Here is a 23,319-nt window from a genome sequence, read left to right as displayed (position 1 = left end):
TCCAAGTCTATTACAATTTTATTAAGGCTATAGAGAATTTCCTACCCCCCACCAGATTTTAAAGGTAGTATCATCTTGTGTATTTTTCCAAGTTAAAAAAAATAATTTAAAAAAATGTGATATTCTAAGAATGTGAAAGGCCTTACTTGGCAAGCAGGTGCCTAACCATGACAATGAACATCTCAATACTCATTCATTATCCCTATTTTGAATTGCCCGATGAGATGAATAAACAGGAAAGGCAAACAATGAGGAGTCCAATTTATCAATTTAAAATTATTATAAAAAGAAAGAAGGGAGGGAGGAACAGGACAGTGAGACTGCCCTAGAGAGCCAGAAGGAAAGAGCAAAAGAGACGCACCTAGAAGTTCGTGGTGCTTAAAACAATCCTGCAGCCGCCTCAGTGTGAGTCACGTGGTTTCAGCTTGACCTCAGCCAGTGACACGGAGTTACCAGAGGATTTTCTCAACCCATACCTAGAATGTGCTACCCTAACCTGGATCTCAACGAGGCAAAATAGCAGGATCCCCAGAGCATTCTTAAAAGGTATCAGTCCTGATGGGAAGTTATTTTAATGACAAATGCAATTATGGTTTCACTATGTCGAGGAACTTTGAGGAAGTGACAAAAATCCACGTTTTAAAAATACATTTCCTATCATACGCATACACCTACTTTCTAAATAAAAAATCAACGCCATCCGGGCCTGGAAGAGGAGGTATAATGAGTAATTAGGGAAATATCGTTTTACTTTCTGTATGTTGTAGATCAAGTTATGTCAGGATGATCCGACATCTTGTAAAAGAGCTTTTAGCAGAAAGGGGAAACTTCATGGCAGAATTTAGAGTGTGGATTCTTAAGGTAAAACCAATGTCGGACATCTGTGATGCTTTCCGATGTTGGTTTGTTTCTAAATATTGTTTAAAGCGTCCGATAATGATTTGTTTTCATCTTTGAAACTTTTCTTTTAAAAAGCTGATTTACGGGAAGCCGGATTTAAGTTTCACTTTTGGTTTCTTTTATCTATCTTTTCCAAGAATGGAAAACGCGCTTATTTCCCAACTCACATACTTGGGTCAGGGTAAGAAAATCCAGTCCCCTCGGCGCTTACGGGGCGGGCCAGAAAGTGGGCGGAGAAACACCCACGCGAGCTCAATAGCTGCGGGTGGCCCCGGCAGACCGGAGCACAGCGCCGAAGTCTCCACGCCAGCAGCGACTCTCCCGCCGGCAGGTAGGGAGCGTTCTCGCTCACTGGCCAGTGTCTTTGGCTGCCTCACTCGCTTGGCACTTTAAAACAGGACTGCCACACAGACCCTTTCTTTGGGATGGAGAGATGAGAAGGGTAGGGGAAAGCTTGTGATGGTTTCGGTGCTGTAGAGCCGCATTACTTGTCTAAATTAATAAGAACAAGTAACAAATTTAGCTTTTCGCTAGGCGGGATTTAGTTTTGCTTTTCTTGTAAGTACATACATGTTTCTGTGCGTTCATGACTGTGGTCCTGAAGTGGGTAAACGGGTCTAGAGGGAAATTTCTGGGCTGGAGGTCAGGACACCTGAGTCCTAGTACACCTTCAGCCACTCACTAGCAGTCTGATCTGGGTAAGTCCTCACACCCGCAGCATCTCTTGAGTTCCCTTCCTGCTGTAACAGCCAGGATACCCAAACTGGAGCTCTTTGCTCTCTCTGCTCTGAGGACTAAAGGAGTCCTGAAGGAGGGAAAGAGGAGCCTGAGGGAAAAAATGTTAAAGCATTTCTTAACACTTTGAGCTTAGCCTATATCACAGTTGAGTTTGGATTTGTCTTATAGAAATGTCATATCATTATTATGCCTTGTTTTTTGGGGGGGGGGGCTTAATGTGGATGAGTTTCTACAGGTTAAATTGCTTTTAAAAATGTGATTTTTTTTTTTTTTTAATGGCTACATTCCATGGTGCTGGATAACCAGACAAAATTAATCCCCTCATGCTGGACATCAGGATTATTTAGAGGTTCACTATTTTAGCCATTCACCCACCTTCATTGCTTATAAAAGCTGGAACATTGGTTATTATTTCCTTCAGAGGAGCTCTTACAAGTATAACTACCAATCAAAGTCTGAATGCTTTAAGAGCCTTTTGATACAGATTGAAAATTGCCTTCCAGAAAGGTTGTGCCAGTTCATATTGACAGTTGCCCAGCAGTTTATTAGAATTGCGATGCTCTTTAAAAAAATAATAATAATCAACTTTTTTTTTCCAGGAATAGAGTAGGCAGAGTTTACAAGACAATAGTTAGAGTGTGTTCTTAAAGGAAGCCACAGAAATACTGTGGAACTGAAGCCACACCTGGGAAATGTAGACTAGCTCAGTGTGATTGAAGGGAGGGAGTCCGGGCACAGGGTTTAGTCGAGTTTAATAGAGTTTGACAACATAGACTTGCAAAGAGTCACACACAACTAAAGAGACTGAATGTGAGCACAGAGGTTTAATAGGTCAACTGTCTTGATCTGTCATTTGAGTAGGTTCTCCCCTTGCTTGGAGACATTTTCAAACTCTAGGAATTTTTAAAAGTCAAATCGTAGTTCATGTACATCAGATAAAAATCAAAGGAAACCCTGAAGTAACAGGCAACACGACACTCCTTGCTTTTAAGAAAACTTGAGTTCTTTTCCCTGACTTTTTGTCCTATCTATCCTACCTTAGTGAGATAGAGAAGTAGTATCAGTTCCATATTGGTATACTGGGTTCCCCCAGGGACAAACCTGCTTCCCCATCCTGAATGAACCATCACTTCTTTCCTAGTTCACATTTTCTTGCTCTTTGAATGTCTCAGTTCTTGTCTGGGAATTTAGTTATACTGAGTTTCTTACCTGAAGAAGATGTTAGTGTTCTTATCTTAGACCAACTTGCCCTGATGTGTGATTTAGAGGTCAAGAAAGAAAGAAAGTGAAGTCGCTCAGTCATGTCCATCTCCTTGCGACCCAGTGTACTGTATGTAGCCCGCCAGGCTCCTCCGTCCATGGGATTTTGCAGGCAAGAATACTGGAGTGGGTTGCCATTTCATACTCCAGGGGATCTTCCAGAATCAGGGATCAAACTCAGGTCTCCCGCATTGCAGGCAAACACTTTACCTTCTGAGCCACCAGGTAACTGTTAAAGGTCAAAGACCATGTCTATTTACATGGTCTCTTATCTTCCCCCAACTATTCCCTCACTAACAATAGCTGTACTCCAAGGTAATGGAGCCCTGGAAGATGAGGTATAATGAGGACTTAGGTAAATATCAGATCTAATCCCTCACCTTCCAGTAAACATTCATTACCTCTGAAATTTTCAAACAGATTCGTCAAGAGATAGGAACTCCATCAAGGAATGTACTGGAAAAATTAGTTGAAATCCGTGAGTGGATTTAATGTGCCTCTATTTTATTCAATAGTTCTTTGCTTGTTTTTTAAACTAAATTAGAATATATATACATATGTGTGTGTATATATATGTATATAATAAGTGCTAGATGAAGACTCAGTGTAACTGGCACCAGTTATCCACATGTGTCACGAACTAGGAAAATGTTCTTTCTCCTTGATCAGCAGTTCTACTTGGGGAAAATCTATCCTCAGGGCCTAGCCTGGGACCTAGTACACAGTAGGCACTTAACAAATATTTGCTGAATACACAAATACTTACGTTATTTTAAAAACTAAACATAATACTATACCTAACAACAGGAAACTAAACATTATGGGACCACTAAATAACATAAATATTGTGTGGCAAAATGGAAAATATTCATCAAAATACTAAATGAAAAAAGTGGATGTTATGTGTCTAGTTGTTTTTAAAAGCTTCATAGGGAAAAATCTAGAAGGAAAATATATACTGACATACTCACAATGGTTGCAAGGTTTCTCAACCTTGTCATTGTTGACATTTGGGACCAGATGTATCTTTGCTGCAGGGGTTGTCATGGGCACTCTAGGATGTTTAACAGCATCCCTGGCCTTTACCACTAGATAGTAGCAGATAGTACCTCTTTTGATGTCTGTTGTCATATGCTTGTGTTTTTGTTTTTGTAAGATATATTTCTTAGAGAGGAAGTGAAACCTAAATGGCATATACATTTAAAATTTTAATGGAGATTACCAAATTACCCTCCAAAAAACAGGTTATATAACTTCACATTCCTACCAGTAGTTGGTAAGGAAACCCATTTGTTCATACCCTCATAAACACTAGATATTAGGAATACTTATAATCTTAATCAAGCAAGTAAGTGAAAAATGATGTCTCGCATCTTAAACTATTATCTTTTCTTCATTGGTAAGATTGAGAGTCCTTCCCTTTGTTTAGATATCATTTGTATTTCTTATTCTCTGAACTGTATAATAGAACCTTTGGCTCATTTTCCTTTTGGGTTGTGTGTAGTTTTCTTACTGATTTTTAGAGCTATTTATATATATATGGCATAAATCTTCCCCCTTACATATGTGTAGCATTGATTAATTGATCAATTGTGAGTTTTTGTATGTACACAAAGGTCACAGGGACTCTTAAGGGGGAAAACTGGCTTTTTTCTTCAAAGTGTATAAATATATATATAGCATGAGAAAATGTTAATAAGTAAACAGATTTGCTGAACTATAGCACAGATCTTCTCTATTTACTCCTTTGCTGAATACTTGCTCCTAGAGAAGAGTGATTATTCTTTCCTGTTCACTGCTATATCTCTAATGCCTAAAATAGTGCCTGGCACAGAAAAGGTACTCAATTAATGTCTGCTAAATTAAAGAATTGGTAGAATTTCAAGCAGGATGACACAATGAAGAGTAGAATCAAGGCAGATACCACTGAAAGAAGGCTGTGAGTGAGCCACATCTTAGTATGAAGTGGTTGAAACCAATGGTTTCTCCTTCTCACTCTGCCTGCTGCTAGTGGAATCAGTTTAGTGAGGAAATATAATATAATTTATAATTTGGGATAAGCAAAGGACAAAAGAGGAGATTTGGAAAGATGGCACCTTGACGAGAACTGGCATGGTTTGGATGATAATCTGGAAGAGTTGAATAGTTAAAGAGTAGGATGAAGGTATTCAGCTGCTGGGGGGAAAAGGCACTGAAGGTTGGGAGACATGGAAGTCAGATTCTGCTTGCTTTGAAATTTTGTATAGGGCAGGCTTAGATTTCTAGAGATGTTACACTGCAGAAAAAAACCCGTAAGATAATTGAGAGAATTTTGGTGCAATATTTTCATGTTGGTTTCTTTTGTGTGTACAAGTTTTTTCCAGGCCTTGTAGTTAAATTTTTAAAGTCTCATCATAGTATCATTTTTTTTTCATTTAGATTCATATGACTATGGGATATTATGTGAAGGTATTGAGCTTCTAAATTCCCTGCTGCATTTTAACACTTACAAATCAGTCATTGTCTGGTTATCAGTAGACAGTTTCAATTAGAACTGCCAAGTCCCATAATGTCTGGGTATTCAATTATTGAGTAAAGGAGTTTCCTTTTTTCTGTTTTCCATAATTAGGTCATTCCAGAAAGATGAGGATATATAGTGTCTTAACATTCATGGCTTACTGTTATTCGCTGAAAGGTAAGGCACAAAATCCTTTCATTAGGTTCTATATTTTAAATATTTTAATCTTAAGATCAAAAGTGAAATAATAAAATGGATATGTAATTTTTATATAGAGGACTTTCTATTCTTCCTTCATTATAATTGATAAACATATTTCATATATCTATTTCACTGGGCAAAGATACAAAGAGTATGGACACACTGAAGGAAACAGAATTAACCCATGTCCATTGCTCATTGTGTGCATGCTAAGTCACTTTAGTCATGCCCAATTCTTTGCAACACTATGGACTGAAGCCCGCCAAGTTGCTCTATCCATGGGGATTCTCCAGGCAAGAATACTGGAGTGGATTTTCAGGTCCTCCTCCAGGGGATTTTCCCAACCCAGGGATCGAACTTGCGTCTCTTACATCTCCTGCATTTGCAGGCAGGTTCTTTACTACTAGTACCACCTGGGAAGCCCATCCATTACTCATTATCCATTATCTATTTCCCAAGAATAATTACTGAAAATATCTGGGGAAATGGCCTATCTGTATACTTTCACATATTTGTTTTAAATAAGGACAGGATCATTCTATCCACCTTGCTCTATGACCTGTTTTTTCTAATAAGTATATTCTAAGGAAGAATTGTAGCATACATGGAATGTCAGGGTAATACAGTACCTGCATCAGCCTGAGATGCTCCCAAAATCTCTATACTCATCTACCTCTGGCCAGACAACTGATTAAGAGTTTGGGGCAATAAGTAGAGAGATACATTGGAATCTATGATTTAGACTATGTAAAAGGCAAATAAATGTTCGGTCAAAGGATGTTCTGGGGATGTCCATATGAAACTAAGTCTTCCTGGTTATAAGTACCCCTTTACCATTTAATAGTTCTACAGTAGTGTATGTTTATGAATTTTGGGACACCTTGTTTAGCTGACTTTATTATTCTAACTTTGGATGAGATATAGCATCCCAAAACATGTCTCAAGCTCACTGGATAAAATAATCATTTCAGGGAAGTAAGTCCATAAGTGTAATTATCATGTAAGTGACCAGATAAAGCTTCTGTAAATCCTGGACTCATTCTATAAGTTTTTTGAGGAATTTTCCATCTTCTAAGGATTGGTTATCTTTCTTTTCAGCATTTACTATCACAGTTCCCAAGGACCTGTATGTGGTAGAATATGGCAGCAATGTGACGTTGGAATGCAGATTTCCAGTAGACAAACAATTAAACCTGCTTGCATTAGTTGTTTACTGGGAAATGGAGGATAAGAAAATTATTCAGTTTGTGAATGGGAAGGAAGACCTGAACGTTCAGCACAGTAGCTACCATGGGAGGGCCCAGCTGTTGAAGGACCAACTCTCCTTGGGAAAGGCTGCACTTCAGATAACAGATGTGAAATTGCAGGATGCAGGGGTTTACTGTTGCTTGATCAGCTATGGCGGTGCCGACTACAAGCGGATTACTTTGAAAGTCAATGGTAAGATTTATTATAGTTAATAAGGCACAACCTTTGTTAAAACCATATCTCAGTGTTGAACTTTTCATTCTTGAAAGTCCAGCTTCACTTTCCACAGCAGCAGTCTGTTATTCATTCATTCGCACACTCATCCAATGAGCATTGCTTGAGCACATCCTATTTGATAGTCCCCAAAGATCTAGAGCTAAACATGACAGTCATATTTCACAGTACATTCAGTTTTCCTAAAAATTCCTAATCTTCACTTTTTTATTATTATAAAAGTAATATGTATACACATACTTGCAAATAATTCACATACTATGGAAGAGGATACAATGAACTACAAAAATGTCTCTCCTCCCTTTGCCACTATATCTTCCATGGCATGCAAAGGTAATAATCACTATTTGCATGTTCCTCCAGGAATTTTTTAATTTAGTACCTATTTCTCAGTTTTATGAGGTCTGCCAGGATTTTCCTTCCTTGGAAGCTCTCTATGTCAAATGTAAAGATATATATATTAAAAACAAATCCCACTGTAAAGTTCACATTCAAAAAGACTTGAAGTCAATCTATGAAGGCAAAAAATAATCATGTCAAGTATTGAATAAATGAAGAGAGTATGAACTGTGCTCACTGGGCGTACTTTCATCTTAAAAATCTGTGCCAATAATATGTTGGAGCATTGAAGAAGAACTGTGAGTGTCCAGTTCCTAGGTACTGACCTATAAATATGATATCTGGTCACTTGGGTTCAAAATTTGGGGTTTCTTCTGCTAAATACGGAGAAGGAAATAGCAACCCATTCCAGTACTCTTGACTGGAAAATCCCGTGGAGGGAGGAGCCTGGTAGGCTGCAGTATATGGGGTCGCTAAGGTCAGACACGACTGAGCGACTTCCCTTTCACTTTTCACTTTCATGCATTGGAGAAGGAAATGGCAACCCACTCCAGTGTTCTTGCCTTGAGAATCCCAGGGACAGAGGAGCCTGGTGGGCTGCCATCTATGGGGTCGCACAGAGTCAGACACGACTGAAGTGACTTAGCAGCAGCAGCTAGCTAAACAAAGGAAAACACCTTAGTTGACCACCTCTGCTTTCACTGTTATGATACACAAAATTGAGACCTGAAAGAATCCCAGACTAGAGCAGCTAGTCCAAACACCCACAGAAATCTCCACAAAGGATCTTCTATTCACATACTTACTGTGATGAAACCCTTGTCATTTGGACCTCCCTTCCATAGCCTTTGGTAATTTCTTTCAGATATTGAGTTGGAATCTGCCATCTATAGTCACAGTTTTGAGAGTATCTACTTGCTTCTTTTTTTCACATGGTGACCTTTTAATATGTGACTAGAGTTAAATAGTCATTCCTTGGTGTTTCTATTCCTGACCTAAGCATCAACCTGAAGGTCTGTAATATAAATAGGAAAAGTTTACATTTATCATAAAAGAGTAACTAATCATTATATACTCAAAATAAAATTTATATTGGAATGTGTCTTATTTCATGGTGCATTGCTGGGCCTCTGAATTTGGCTCGGTTAGTGCTACTGTTGTCAAAATCTCACTTGTCCTATGAAATAGATTTAATTTAATTATATCTTACCATATGTTTCTCCAGAGCAGATATTTATAAAAACAAGCTGATGGGATCCCAAGTTGAGATTTTTAACTTTTCTTCAGTCTATCAGCAGTTATCAGGCATACTGTATTTCAAGGTATTGAAGAAATGATCAAGACTTAGCTCCATGAACAGCCAGCATTTTTAGATCTTGGGTGGGTAGGAAGAGTATCAGCCTGGCATTAAGTGGATTAGAAGGAAGTACAGACTATAAGCTTCTGCTTCCATAAGAAGAGTCTCTCATCAGCCTGTAGGGAGTATGCAGAGAGTGGGAAAGCTGTCCCTGTCCTAAAGTTGTTCTTCCAGTTTTTCTGGGTTCTGTAATGTCCCTTGTGGATGGCACTGGCACCCCACTCCAGTACTCTTGCCTGGAAAATCCCATGGAAGGAGGAGCCTGGTAGGCTGCAGTCCATGGGGTCGCGAAGAGTCAGACATGACTGAGCGACTTCACTTTCACTTTTCACTTTTATGCATTGGAGAAGGAAATGGCAACCCACTCCAGTGTTCTTACCTGGAGAATCCCAGGAATGGGGTCGCACAGAGTCGGACACGACTGAAGTGACTTAGCAGCAGCAGTAGCAGTTGCTGTAGTTTAACACAGTAGAAAACCTTTCAGCACAGGTAATTTTTCCAAGGTGGGGTCCTTGATGGAGCAAAACAGATGACCAGCCAGATTTGAGGATGTGATTTGTTTGACCATTCCATTTCATATTGTAAATTACTATATTGGCATCCTAGTCCCAGAACATCTCATTGTCATTTGCACACAGTGGTCTTGGAGGTTACGTTGAGCTGCACTAAAAGCAAACCAGACACCAAGCTTTCATTGCACTGAAGCCATGCTGGCTTACATGAGCTTTACAACTCGGGGAAGTATAACTCCTCAGTCATTTCCATATGCAAATAATTTCACCAGTAAAGCTGTCGAGCTTCTCTTCCCATCACTGCAAATATGTGGTCTCATAGCTTCCCCACAGGGAGTTCAGTCACCATGGGATTTTAAAGGTGAAGCATTTCAAAACTAAAATTTGAGTTTAGTTTTAGATTAACTCAATTATTATTATCACTTAGGTGTTAGTGCACCTTTCATTTTTGTTTAAATACCAGATTCTCAGACATTTGACTTTTCAGTTGAAAATGTTATTTTTTCCTTAAACATTGAACTCTATAGCCAGGAAAATGAAGTGCCCATTTATACTTTCAAGAACTTAAATGGGATTAGGCAACTGAAAGAACAAAGTATGTGTAGTTATCCTGATAAAGCTAATTTGTTTGTATGGACCAAGGATTAACTGCTTTACCACCCATATCTCTGCTCCATATTCACCAACCAGTCTTGTTTAAGTTTTTTCTGTAGCATTTGACCCCATATCGTGTAACATATCACATAAATGTACCTATATATTTTGTTATTATCTCTCTCCTTCTTCTAGAACATACAGTCCACAAAGACAGAGACTTTGGTCTGTTATATTCATTGCTGTTTTCCTAGGATTTGGCATATAAGAGTAGTAGTAAGACAGGAGCACATAAAAAATATTTCTTGAATGAATGAATGATGTATTTCCTCAAATAGGATAAATCTAAAATTTTTGAAACTTGAACAAGTTTGTATATATGAAAATTTATTTCCAAGGCTGTTCGTCCGGAGCTGTCAGTACTTTCTAAAGAATACCACATGAGTGCACTTTGGTAGCAGTAAGAAGAGGAAGAACAACTCTAGCAGTAATTCTATAGTACTTAAGGGCCAGGCCCCACCCTAAGCACTTTACCTGTATTACTGCATTTAATCCTCTAATGACTCTGGAGTCAGAGCTTATCATGTTAAAAACGCATGTTTTTCACATTTTACTAGCTCTGAAATCTGAGTGTATCTTTCAGTAGGTAACATCTTAGAATCAGTGACATGTGGTGTTACTCTTCTCATTTCACTGATGAGGAAACTGAGATCCAAAGAAATTTAAGTAATTTGCCAAGTTCATTCAACTATTAAGTGATGAAGCCAAGTTCTAAACTCAAGCAATTTGGCTCTGAGGCCTGCCCTTAACAGCCAGGTTTTATTTTCTGTGTTTTTACCTCCAAAGTGTGTATTGAGCTATATTAATGTATTGACTTAAAACTACTGTTAACTTTTCATGGTCTGGATTAGCACATATGTACTCCAGATCTAGTAAACCAGTCATCTGCAAATGTTTTTGATTACCTATCCCATCAGGAAAGCATGTTAAACTAATATGTTTATGTGTGTGTGTGTTTATAAAGAATATATTTGTGCTAGTATATAGGTTATGTCATAAGAAATTAAGTTTTAAAGGCAAAAGAAATTGAACACCACCAATTTCATATGGTTCATAAGAAAATACATTGGACAATCTATAAATATAAAAAATACAAATTTTAAAAAGATGACATGAGAATTTAATAAACATTATTTTCAATGTCTTATTAATTATGATGCTTCGCTATCATCAGCTAATATTTCAAAGCAGAGTGTATCTCAGGTGAAATTCATCAATACCCAAAGTGGGTGATCTTGACAATCTTGAAGTTTTTTTTAACCAATGCCTTGTCCTATAGAGTTAGGTACTTGTTTTACTTCATAAAGTTGTGGTAAGAAGTATCACTCCTGCCATTTCCTTTTTGTTTTTGCTTGAATTATTGGTAATATCTTCAATGCTCATCTTCATTGTGGGAAACCTTTTAATTAGTTGTTCATTTTGTAAGCGGGTTAGTTTAGTTAAAATTAGATAAGAGAACCTGAATATCTATAAAAATCTCAAACAAGTCACTTTCCTCCCTCTGGTGTTATAAAATTCCTCTATTCCTTTAAGATTCTCATGAGGTGCATGAAGTGAGAGGCAGTGTCAGTCAGTAAAATTTGTTAAGCTTAGATTATTTCTTAATTGTTATGATAAAAATACATATGAGTGTAAGTTCTAATATTTTCTTCTTATAACATTAGTGGTAACACTAAATTAAGGAGTAAAAATTATGCCAACGGAATAATAGCATGTTAACATAGTTGTAATGAATAAACAAGAAATAAAGCTCTTAAGCAATATAAGAGCACTAATCTGCTAAAATATTCAGTACATTGGATATCTTAATCCTAAAAGTATCCCAAATTAATGATCTAAAATTTAATCAAAGTTAAATGATTTATTAAAATAACCAGCTAAAAAGTTTAAAAAATAAGTATCATAATATAGTATTCTAGATGAAATCCTAGAACAGCAAAAGGACAGTAGGGAAAATCTAGTGAAATGGAACAAAGTTTAAGATTTAATTAACAGTATTGTTCTAGTGTTGGCTCCTTAGTTAGGACGAAAGTACCATGGTAATGTAAGGTGGTAACAGTAGGGGAAGTTGGGGGAGAGGTACACGGGTACCCTATACTATCTTTGCAACTTTTCTGTAAATCTAAAACTATTCTAAAATCCTATAAATGCACTTAAACTTTAAAACGTATCATTCAGGAACATGTATCAACTTTTACAATGACATAATACTATTTTCATTCCTAATTTCTGATCATTCACGTAAAGTTGAAAAAGTGAGTGGAATGTCAAAATGGAATTTCTGTTTATTAAATTAAATGTAAGAAAACAGGGCTGAACAGGTGGAGAGGTTTGTGTTTATGAAAACAGCTTTACAACAACAAAGGGAAAATATCCAGGAATAAATTTAAATTTGGTCCTTTATAAAATTTATAATTTATTAAATTATATTTATTAAATTAAATTTAAATTTGGTCCTTTATAAAAACTATAAAACTTTACTGAGAAACATATAGAGACTTGAAAAAATGGACAGACATGATTTATATTTGGATAGAAAGACTACTGCTTTAAAGTTGAAAGTTCGCTTTTAAAACAATCTGTATCTTTACTTTAAGCTCAATAAAAATAGCCGTATACTTTTTATAGCAAGATAGGTATTCCTTTAAGCCCAAACTTGGCCCAAGTATGAGTGGAAGAGTTGAGGCAGAACTACCGGCATGTCTCCACTGCTGAGACATCTGAGCTTTAAGATTATTTCTCTGAGAACAGCCTGGATTGGCATTCTGTCTAAGGTTGACAAGACCAAAAAGCCACACATCTAGTTCTGTGTTAAATGAAAGCCATGCCTTCTTTTTGTTCATGACCTAGCTCCATACCACAAAATCTACCACACAATTTCTGTGGATCCAGTCACCTCTGAACATGAACTAACGTGTCAGGCTGAGGGTTACCCTGAAGCTGAAGTCATCTGGACAAGCAGCAATCACCAAGTTCTGAGTGGCAAAACCAGCATCACCAGTTCCAAGAGGGAGGAAAAGCTTTTCAATGTGACCAGCACACTGAGAATCAACACAACAGCTGACGAAATTTTCTACTGCACTTTTCGGAGATTAGGTCATGAGGAAAACAATACAGCTGAGTTGGTCATCCCAGGTAATATTCTGAACATCTCAATTAAAATGTGCCTAGTATTGTCTCTCTCTCTCTCTTTTTTTTTTTTAGTAGTATTGTCTCTTGGTACATAGCCTGATGCCTGCTCATCATAAACTTTCATTGTTTGTTGAACGAATGAATAAATTATATTTATATGAATAAACTACATTTACAAAATGCATTCTGCTTCCTCACCTCCATTCATCCAAGTCATATTTCTACTTAGTAAACATTAAGCAAGTATTTATTCAATATGCTGTACGTTTTAGGCGTTGGAGGCTCATAGAAAAGTAAGAAACAGTTGACACTCTTCAGGAAACGGATAGTAAAACAGGCAATCTCATTTCATGTTAGAAATGGTCTTGTGGCTGGAGGAATCTGGGCGAGCACTTGAGAGGAAGACTCAACTCAGGCCATGTTTCAGGAATCCAGATCTGAGTACATCACAGCTGTTTCCTTCTTTCCAGAGTTTCTGTGGCAGGAAGCAAATAGGATGTACTCTTCTATCTTATTCCCGATGGGAGAGTGTCTTCCTGCCCGTTCTGTCTCCTCCAAGGTAGTCGTCTTAGTGCATAAATCTGTTCCCCTGGGCAAGCGACTTGATTTCTTCTGTGCTTTTCACATTTTTTACATAGTTATAACCTATTGGGCAACAGCATCCTGGAAATACATGGGCTTCAATGTATGAAAATGATTTGAGACTCTTGTTTGCACAGAATCAGCTATGTTTTTATCTCACTTTCCTACAGAAGTGGGTAAGGCAGGATATAATCTGGTGAGGGGCTCAGACCTTTAGAGACCTTTAGAGAAGGTGAGCTTTGAGAGCATGATGTTAATATAAACCCAGAGGTCTTCTCAGAGGCACTTCTCACCACACTCTCCTCACCCCCACTAGATGTTGACAGTAAAGCTCTGGTACTTCAGAGAAAACAAACCAAAAATTGAATAGAAAAGGCAAACAATAGGAAAAGACAATCCAGGGTAGTCCTAAGAACAAAAAGAACAAAAGCAGTTTAGAAAATTAAAGAATCACTTTGGGAGGAGCTGCCTTAGTGAATTGCTGCCATTTAAAAGCTGTTTTATAACAACTTACTTGTGGGAAGACCTAGGGTTAACTCACGTAACTTTTTGAAGCATGTGTTCTCATCTGTCACCTGGAGGTTTTTTCTTTAATACTTGGCACACCTAACTCATAAAGTTATTAACAGACTTTGTAAACTGCCAGCTACTAAAGAAAGACTGACTATGATTGTGGCTTTAAAACTTGAACTAGGTAATCACGAATCATGGCTAATGGTGGGAGGTAGGAGTTAGTCTCTGAGCATCATGTGCCATAAGACTGCTTTTCTTCCTGCAGAGGGCTGGAGATAGAGAGATTGGTGAAAAGTACCAATGATTAGATGTCCCAAGGTGTTCAAACGATGGAGAAGAAAAAAGCAAACCATGATCCACAATCATGGCCACAGATGTGGGGAAGAAGGAGCTCTTTTGGGAGTGCCAGTTAGCCATCACACTGCATCTTTGCCATGTGCAGTAGACTGCTAGCTTTTATATTAAGGAATGCAAGAAGTGAAACAATCAAGGCTATCATATAATACTGAGTTGCCACACCCTGTGAAAAGCATTTTATTAACATTTAGCCTCACAAAAATTTCAGTATCATTTCCATTTTGTAGACTGGTTAAATGTTTTGCCGGAGAACTCAAAGCTAGTGAGTAGCCACAGAACTTAAGCTGAGGTGCACCTGTCCAACACCTGGGCTGCTTCCAGTTTTCCATGTTGCCCCCACGTTCATATCTGAGGTATTTCACCATTCCAGTCACTCACTAGAAGGGAACTTTTGGTACTTAAGAAAATGCTAACCTAAATTAAACTTCAAAGATGATTATTCTCTTGGTCCCTCCCAAAGAAAATTTTATCTTTAGTCAGTTTCATTTTATTTTGTTTTTCAGAACCATATCCAGATCCAGCAAAAAAGAGGAATCACTTGGTGATCCTGGGAGCTGTCTTCTTGTTCCTGCATGTAACGCTGGCAGTCATCTTCTGCCTGAAAAGAAATGGTATTTCCTTTATGGTGACAGACACTGGTGGGGTTGTGGGAAAACTTATGAGAGTGATACTGTTGTTGTGGTGGCACTGGCTGGGCAGAGTCAGGGATGCTACATCTCCTGTAATGTGCAGGACAGTCCCATGTATCGGAAGACTATTCTACCCCAAATGCTAGGAGTGCCCCTGACAGGAAACAGTGATTTATAAAATGCCTTTCTATTAGCCTTCCCTTCCAGGGCCAACTTTCAATTATGCAAAGTAGATTTTTAGCTACCGGTTCTGTAGCATCATTTGAATTGGAGGGTGGCAGTAAACACTTGTAGTAACATTTCTAAGGGGGTGAGAGTTGGATCATGGCTGCAGGCAAACCTGGCTTGCCTCTGCAAGGTAGCACAAAGACACTCCACTGTTTCATAGCAGTTATAGTGAAGCTGGGCAGGATTGCAGGGTGAAGATCCTGAGAAAAAGGGTGTGCATGGAGGCTGAAGAAGACCAAGTGTTAAACAGTTTCTTTCTATCATGGGAATAACCACAGACTTACAGGAAAGAAAAAGTTAAAATGCTTGTTGAATTTGTCTTGAGTTAGTTACACTGTTATATTGAGCTGACTTCTGGGAGCTTTAAATAATACAAATAGTTCCTTATGTAGAACAGTGGTACTTTTGCCATAGAGCAGTTTGCTGAAGGTATTATATAGTTTTCAAAATAATTTTAATGTGTATATTTCTTTGTTTACCCAAGGGGACAATTAAAATTCAGGAAAATGTGTCTATTCAAATAATTTCCTTTCATTTTAAAATGATTCAGAGTAAACATTTCCCCAATACTTTGAGAAGCATAGGATCCGATGATGATCTGTATATAGAGTTATCTGATGGCAAATAGGGAAGTGGAAAATGGAAGGGAATTCCAATAATTGTTGAGAAATTCCCTACAACCCCTTAAGAGGTGGGTGGATCTGGGAAAGTGGTGTAATTGAGGGCGTGGAGGTCAGCTTCTTTTAATGAACAGAGAACTGAGACAGCCAGACTATATGGATCAAATTTCAGTGATAGGAAGATCCTGAGGTGGTGTTGATTTGTTCAAGGAAGTGGCTGTGACCACAACTTGCATTTCCTTGTGAAAAATCATTAACTGGCATTAGAAAGGGCTAGAAAACTAAAGTATAATAAAGTGTCTCAGGATATGGTACATCTGTGGGGGGAAAATAAAAAATAAAAGTATATACCCCTGAAGAAAATTTAGGAACAAAACCATGTGTCCTAAACTGTTGGGACCCCTGGAAAATGGAAGTCTACCAGATTTCCTAAGGGATTAGAAATATTTCATAGGAACCTAGGATTTAAACTTGAGTCACTCTGTGGGATGTATAGTTGTATTACATGAAAATAAAAATAACTTTTTTCTTCAAGTGAGAATGATGGATGTAGAAAAATGCTGCACCCAAGATATGAATTCAAAGCAACAAAATGGTAAGAATTTTAGCAGGTATTGGAAGTTGAAGAAAGGAAACAAAAAGTTAAAGAACAAGGGGAAAGCTATCATTATAATCTCCCCTTATTTTACTGAATGCTGAGTGTTGGAACTACCACCTCTTGTTTGTCTCACGACTCTGATATAAGAACGGTTCCCACAGTCTGAGATTTAGGGATAGCAGAGGGGAGTAGAGGGATGGCCCTTTGGGGAGGTGGGAAAAGGAGGCAGCTTCTCTCTGCTAGGTCCTTTGCTTTGCATCCTAACATCTCCCTGCATTAGGGGACCAAGTTGATTTATGTGAATGGGTGATAGATGAATGGGTGGGTAGATAGATAAAACTTTATATAGGGCACTGTGTGTACTGCTTCATGTACAGTACCTCAATCTTCTCTCTCCATAATATCAAAGAAGATTTATTTTTTTATTATCCCAGGATAATACTAGATTATTCCTGTTTTATAGTGGAGAAAACAAAGAGTCAAGAAAATAATATGAATTGCTCAAGAACATAAGTCTTGACAAATATCAGGCTTTGGAGCCTGCTAACCTGACCATGGAACCTAACTCTTAACCTATTCACTTAAATCTATTTCACCACAAATGTCTACATTTGTAGAAGTCCAGAAAGACCGCACCCAGTCAAGATCACTGAACTAAGAAGAAAACTATATTAAGCCTTCTGGTTCTTCTTATGTAATTTGAAACCAAACTTCACAATAAGCCCAAGTTTAAAGTTAGTCTAATCACCCTGGACAAGCTCAGGCGTGTTTCATTATGGAGTCCATAGCACTCATTTGTGTTGTAAAGCTCATTAGTGAGTGTTGTTTGGAGCTTCTTAGGATGACAGACCATCCCGGTTTGCCACGAAGTAAGGGTTTTCTCAGAGCATGAGTCTTTCAGTTTCATAACCAGGACAGTTCCTGGCAAACCATGGTAGGTGGTTGCAGTCTGTCATGTAAAGGGAATTGGGCTTAAATATAATGTTTCTTTGTCTTGTTGAAAGCTTATTATATCATCTAGCAAATATTTCTTATGTTTCTCATTTTCACTTTCCAGCTACACAGTTTGAGGAGACGTAATCCAGTGTTAAAACTTCTGATCTTGAAACAGGGATTCTCAGCCTGTGGTTTGGGTTTATCAGACCAGAGGTATGCAGTGGGCCAGGGGGCTACAGATGATGTAGAACTTAAAAAGCCCAAGCTCTGAAGACAGAAGCTGAGAAAGAAGAGGAGAACAAAGGAAGAAGGAATAGAGGTACCGTGGAAGGAAACATTGGTACTTCTGAATGATGGAAGACTCATCAATGCATGTGAAAAGGAGAAAGGACACTTCTAAATGATGAAACTCCATGTACATTATCCATCACTCATCTTAGGAAAACAGGTTGAGATTCCCTGATTTAATGGTCAGTTCCTCCAGAAGTGCCCTTTGCCTTTACTCAGTGCTTTGTTTTGTCTTCTGGTTGATTGAGCATCCCAGTGTTGCCACAGTGTTTGAGTATGATTTACTTTTATTTATTTTGAGTCTGTGGTGTCTTGTCCTGTGAGTGTGGTTGTGAGTGATTTCTTTTGAAGATATGCTGTAGTAGAAATTAGCATTTTTTCACCAGACCAAATTTACTGCTCAATGACTTGTGTGTGTCAAGTAAAATGTAGTATTTGTAAAGTAGTATTTGTAAAGTACTTGTTATCCTCTATAACTGTTAGTACTTAGGAATCATAGAGAACAAACCATTAGTTTGTATAAGATATTTTTAATACCTTATTTAACCCACTGATACTTCAATTGTCTTGGATAATCTTATTCTCAGACCTCAAAGTAAGATATGTTACCAAAATATCTGTCATACTTAAATATCAGCCTTACAACTATGTGTGCACATAAACTCATTTTATTCCTGTAGCAATAGTGGTAAGCACTATTATTCTACCTATTTCACAACTGAGGGAACAGAGGTAAAGAAACTTAACCAAGGCAGACCTCAGATTTCCAAAACTGTCACCCCCCGTCCTTTTATTTATTTATTTATTTAAATTGAGGTATAGTCGATTTACAGTGTCGTGCCAATCTCTGCTGTTAAGCAAAATAACTCAGTTATACATATATATATATGCCCTTTTTTAACTATTAAAAATTAATAAAGACACTTTTTTACCTTCTGTCCTTTAGAATATAATTTACAGCTATGCTTTAAGACATGTTCATTCAGCGAACATTTAGGAAGTGCCCTAGCATGTCAATCACTGTGCCAGGCAGAGTCTACAGATGTGAGCAAGATAAGGAAACTTCCCTCTAGGAGCTCATAGTATAATAAGGACATCAATAAGAAAATATATCGCTAAAATATGGTCCATTACAGCCCAAGGTATAAGAGGAGAAAAATGTTGTGAGGAGGAAAATTTAGAAAGCTTCCAAAGGAGGGGATCCTCTGGGTAGCCAGCCAGTGTGTTCCTGGACAATTGAAAAGCATAAATATTTTAAAAATCAAAGCGATTTCAGTTTATGAGATGCCAGTATTCTTTAAAACCATGGAAAATGGCTCTTGAAATCCTTTTCTATCACTGTATTTACCCCTGATTGGTTTGCTTTGCCATAAAATTTGATGCTTATTTATATAGGGCCTGGTATTGTTAATAGCAGTTTTCTTTTTTATTTAAATGCAACTGAATTTTGAATTTATGCTTTTTCATAATTTGAAATTCAAAAAGTCCAGTAGGAGACATTAAAATGTCTCCATTCCATCCTCCTACTCATCTAGTTTCCCTTTCCAGAAGCAACCACTCTTATCTTTTGTTCATTTGTCTTCTAAAGAAATTCTGTGGATATAAGTGAAAATACTTGTAAAATGTGTATATATTTTTTATTTTTGCTCTTTTCCACATAAGCGGTAATGCATTATGCATCTGCTGTGCACTTTGCTATTTTTATTTAATGTACTATTTCTTATGTAGTAGATAGAACAAATGTGAAGTTCCCAGAGTCTGGGTACTGTCTTATTTGTTCTAGGTCATCTTTTCCATAGCCTCCTAGAAGTTGTGTGTGCATGCTAAGTCACCAGTTGTGTCCCTGTGTGACCCTATGGACTGTAGCCTGCCAGGCTTCTCTGTCCATGGAATGCTCCAGGCGAGAATACTGGAGTGAGTTGCCCTGCTGTTCTCCAGGGGATCTCTCCATCCCAAGAATCAAACCTGCGTTTGATCTTATGGGAGAAAAGAAGTGGGTTCGCTCCCTAGGTTGGGAAGAGCACCTGGAAGAGGGCAGGGCCACCGGGTTCCAGTATTCTCCCTGGAGAATTCCGTGGACAGAGAAGCCTGGCAGGCCACGGCCCCACGGGAGTATATACCAAACAGTTACTACATGTAGACGACCAGCCTTTGTCGAGTCCTTGCTGTATGACTGTGTTTGGATTTGGTTTATTTTTTGTTTCTCAAAGAGAGAATGTGTTTCTCACAATGGATTTTCCAGAATGCACCATGTCAACCTGGCCTTAAAGGATGACTTTATTGCTAAGTCTGTATGACAGATTCATGTCTGGAACTTGTTTTTTTGTTTTTTTTTTTTCCCTGTTTTCTCTGGAGTATAAACTTGACTTTGATTTTGCACTTGCAAAATTGTGTTCTTTTTGGAAATTCCAGTCAAGAACCTTGACCCTAGATCCTCATTTGTGCCAGAAAAGGCTTGCGAGGCCTGTGAGCTGTCTGAACCCTTGAGTCCAACCAGTTCTTACCACACTACACAGGTCTCCTAAGATACTGCTTTCCAAATGTTCAGATGCCCTCTAGGAGATCCCAGAATATTTCTTCCTTCCTCACTTACCTGGATCAGTGACAAGGAAAATATCCTTTGCTTTGCCATATATCAAAGCTGAAGAAACAGAATCTCCAATAGAAATTTTTCTGTTATCTTTTTGTACATGTTCATTTGCACAATATCCCTTGTTTGGGTGACAGTATCTTTTGTGTAAAGTACAAGCAAGAATTTTGGTTCAGCAAGATGTGAAGTCTGTTCTCTCCATTCCTAAATCTTAATGCCTTTTTGTGGTGTTGGATTTCTAAGGCACTTTATTCCTTTGTCTTGTGTTTCATTGTAAATGATATAGGCAGAGATGATATCTAATTCTGCATTTGTCATTGTTTACATGTGCATTAATTTAATAAAATATTCTTATTTATTTTGTTACTCAGTTCATCCGCATATCAATTTTCTTGTTTCCTACATGTTTTATAAAAATATTCTCAGTTTAACATTGCGATGGAGACAGTTACTCGGAATATCTTCAGTTACGTTCTTAGTTCTGTTTTTCATAGCTAGGTAAACATAGCTTCTATGTTTACACAGTATACTCTTGCAACCCATATGATGAAAAATATCAAAAGCATGTTTTAAAGAATGTATTGAAAATTTTCATCCTCTCTCACTCTGTTCACTTTGAAAAGTATTCAAATTACTATTGTGAAGATCTGAAGGAAGGGAGATGAGAGAAAAGTGATCTTCGAGAGAACTACAGGGAATTGAAGGGACTTTCCTTTACAAGAGTATTCTTCTCAGATCAGTAGACATGGATATGCAACCCCATGCATGTGAAGCTGGATTTATTCAGTCATCAGGTTCTGAAAAGGAAGTGAAAAACCTAGAACAAAGTTGAGGATTAAGGCCTGTCACAGGGTGAGACAGTAAGATTTAATGTGTCAACTAACTTACGTAGTCATCAATCTTAAAGAGACTTTTAATCATTTCTCTAAATCAGATATTCTTAAAAGATAATGATGACTATTTCTAAGAATATATGACAGATTATAGATGATTCTAAAGAACAAGCATCAGTATCTTTGCAGAATGATGATATAATGTTTATGCTACTGCTGGGCAATGAAAACAATAAAAATCTTTAGCTGACATCAGAATATTTCACCTTTCTGACCAGACTTTCTGGCTGGCTTTGGTGGTCATGGTTCTGGATGAAATTTTGTGACATTGGAAGTTAGCCTGAAAATGGATCATGAACTTTCATTAAGCTTTTACTCCAATCCTGTTTTTAAGCATGTGACTGTCTACCACAAGTGGACCAAATATATTTTTATCTAAGTATTTTAGAAACAGATAGATTACTACTATTTTAAAACTTAGAATTCAGAATTAACTTTTCCACTATACATATAACTAACCATTTTGTGAAGATAGCTACATTTCATTTTTATAATTTTTCCCTATTCCAGCCCCGCCCCTAAGTTTCAAGGAAATTAATATTACAAACCAAATTTTTCCTATTGTAATTTAAATATTTTCAGAATTATCTGTATTTTAAGAGAGATTAGGGCCTTTCCTGGTGATCTACGGGCTGAGACTCTGTGCTCTCAATGTAGGAGGCCTGGGTTCAATCCCTGATCAGAGAGCTAGATCCCATATGCTACAATTAAGGGTTTGCATGCTGCCACCAAAGATCCTGCAGGCTGCAACAAAGATGGGAGATCCTACATGCCGCAACTAAGACTTGGTGCAACCAGATAAATAAATAAATAAATATTTTTAAGAGGTTAAATTTTAACCAGATTGAAGCAGTTATCATTCAGTTGCTCAGTCGTGTCCGACTCTTTGCGACCCCATAAACTGCAGCACGCCGGGCCTCCCTGTCCTTCACTGTCTCCCAGAGTTTTCTCAGACTGATGTCCATTGAGTTGATGATGCCATCCAACCATCTCATCCTTTGTTGCTCCCTTCTCCTTCTACCCTCCATCTCTACCAGCATCAGTGTCTTTTACAATGAGTTGACTGTTCGCATCAGGTGGCCAAAGTAGTGGAGTTTCAGCTTTAGCATCAGTCCTTCCAATGAATATTCAGGACTGATTTCCTTTAGGAGTCACTGGTTGGATCTTCTTGCAGTCCAAGGAACTCTTAAGAGTCTTCTCCAACACCACAGTTCAAAAGCACCAATTCTTTGGTGCTCAGCCTTCTTTATGGTCCAACTCTTACATCTGTACATCACTACTGGAAAAACAGTAGTTTTGACTATATGGACCTTTCTCAGCAAAGTGATAGCTCTGCTTTTTGATACACTGTCTACATTTGTCATAGCTTTTCTCACAAGGAGCAGGTGTCTTTCAATATCGTGGTTGCAGTCCCCATCCACAGTGTTTTTGGAGCCCAAGAAAATAAAATAATTATGATAATTACTATTTATTGATCATGTATTCTGTGTCAGGCACTAGGATTACACACATTATCTCTTTTAATGTCATGGCCTGGTGATGAGGTGTGCCACAAAAGTGCACCACATTTACCTGGAAAGCTCCCAAATCAGGAAAGTTAAGAAAAACTGGAGTGTTCATAAGGCAAAATTGGAATTCCCTGGTGGTACAGTGGATAAGAATCTGCCTGCCAATGCAGGGGACATGAGTTTGATCGCTGCTCCAGGAAGATTCCATGTGCTGTGGAGCAACTAAGCCCGTGTGCTACACCTGCTGAGATTGCGTGCTGCAACTCCTGAAGCCCATGCATCTAGAGCCCGTGCTCCTCAACAAGAGAGGTTACTGCAGTGAGAAGCCTGAGCACCTCAACAAAGAGTAGCCCCAGCTTGCTGCAACTAGAGAAAACCCATATGCAGCAATGAAGATCCAGCGCAGCCAAAAATAATTTTTTAAGGCAAAAATGCATAATAAAAATACACAATTGCAATGATATTATGGGAAGGTTTTTTTAAAAGAGTTTGTATTATAATTCTT

General features: G+C 37.9%; 1 protein-coding gene across 4 annotated transcripts; it reads left to right on the top strand.

Annotated features, from left to right (window-relative positions):
• The first annotated feature begins 479 nt into the window (after positions 1–479).
• CD274 (CD274 molecule) lies at positions 480–20,771 on the top strand. 4 transcript variants are annotated; one of them, XM_065907822.1, is made up of 8 exons: positions 480–546; positions 1,038–1,231; positions 5,507–5,572; positions 6,695–7,036; positions 12,791–13,075; positions 15,028–15,135; positions 16,537–16,596; positions 17,657–20,771. In XM_065907822.1, the coding sequence occupies exons 2-8, from the start codon at positions 1,039–1,041 to the stop codon at positions 17,677–17,679; spliced, it is 1,077 nt and encodes a 358-aa protein (XP_065763894.1). In that variant the 5' UTR covers positions 480–546; position 1,038; the 3' UTR covers positions 17,680–20,771. The 4 variants fall into 4 exon arrangements, with proteins under 4 accessions (XP_065763894.1, XP_065763895.1, XP_065763893.1 ...); XM_065907823.1 differs by lacking the exon at positions 1,038–1,231 and having other exon boundaries at positions 504–546; XM_065907821.1 differs by lacking the exon at positions 480–546 and having other exon boundaries at positions 1,013–1,231.
• The last annotated feature ends 2,548 nt before the right edge of the window (positions 20,772–23,319 follow it).

Source organism: Muntiacus reevesi, chromosome 17 (assembly GCF_963930625.1).
Source record: "Muntiacus reevesi chromosome 17, mMunRee1.1, whole genome shotgun sequence".
NCBI classification, from domain to species: domain Eukaryota; kingdom Metazoa; phylum Chordata; class Mammalia; order Artiodactyla; family Cervidae; genus Muntiacus; species Muntiacus reevesi.
This window is presented reverse-complemented; position numbering and strand designations above follow the sequence as displayed.

What these genes read in the sequence shown, in the direction of transcription:
- CD274 (XM_065907822.1), top strand. Translation starts at nt 1,039, where the DNA reads ATGGAAAACGCGCTTATTTCCCAACTCACATACTTGGGTCAGGGTAAG. An exon ending in AGCGACTCTCCCGCCGGCAG is followed by an intron (nt 1,232 to 5,506) that starts GTAGGGAGCGTT and finishes TTCCATAATTAG; the next exon opens with GTCATTCCAGAAAGATGAGG. An exon ending in AGCTGAGTTGGTCATCCCAG is followed by an intron (nt 13,076 to 15,027) that starts GTAATATTCTGA and finishes TTTGTTTTTCAG; the next exon opens with AACCATATCCAGATCCAGCA.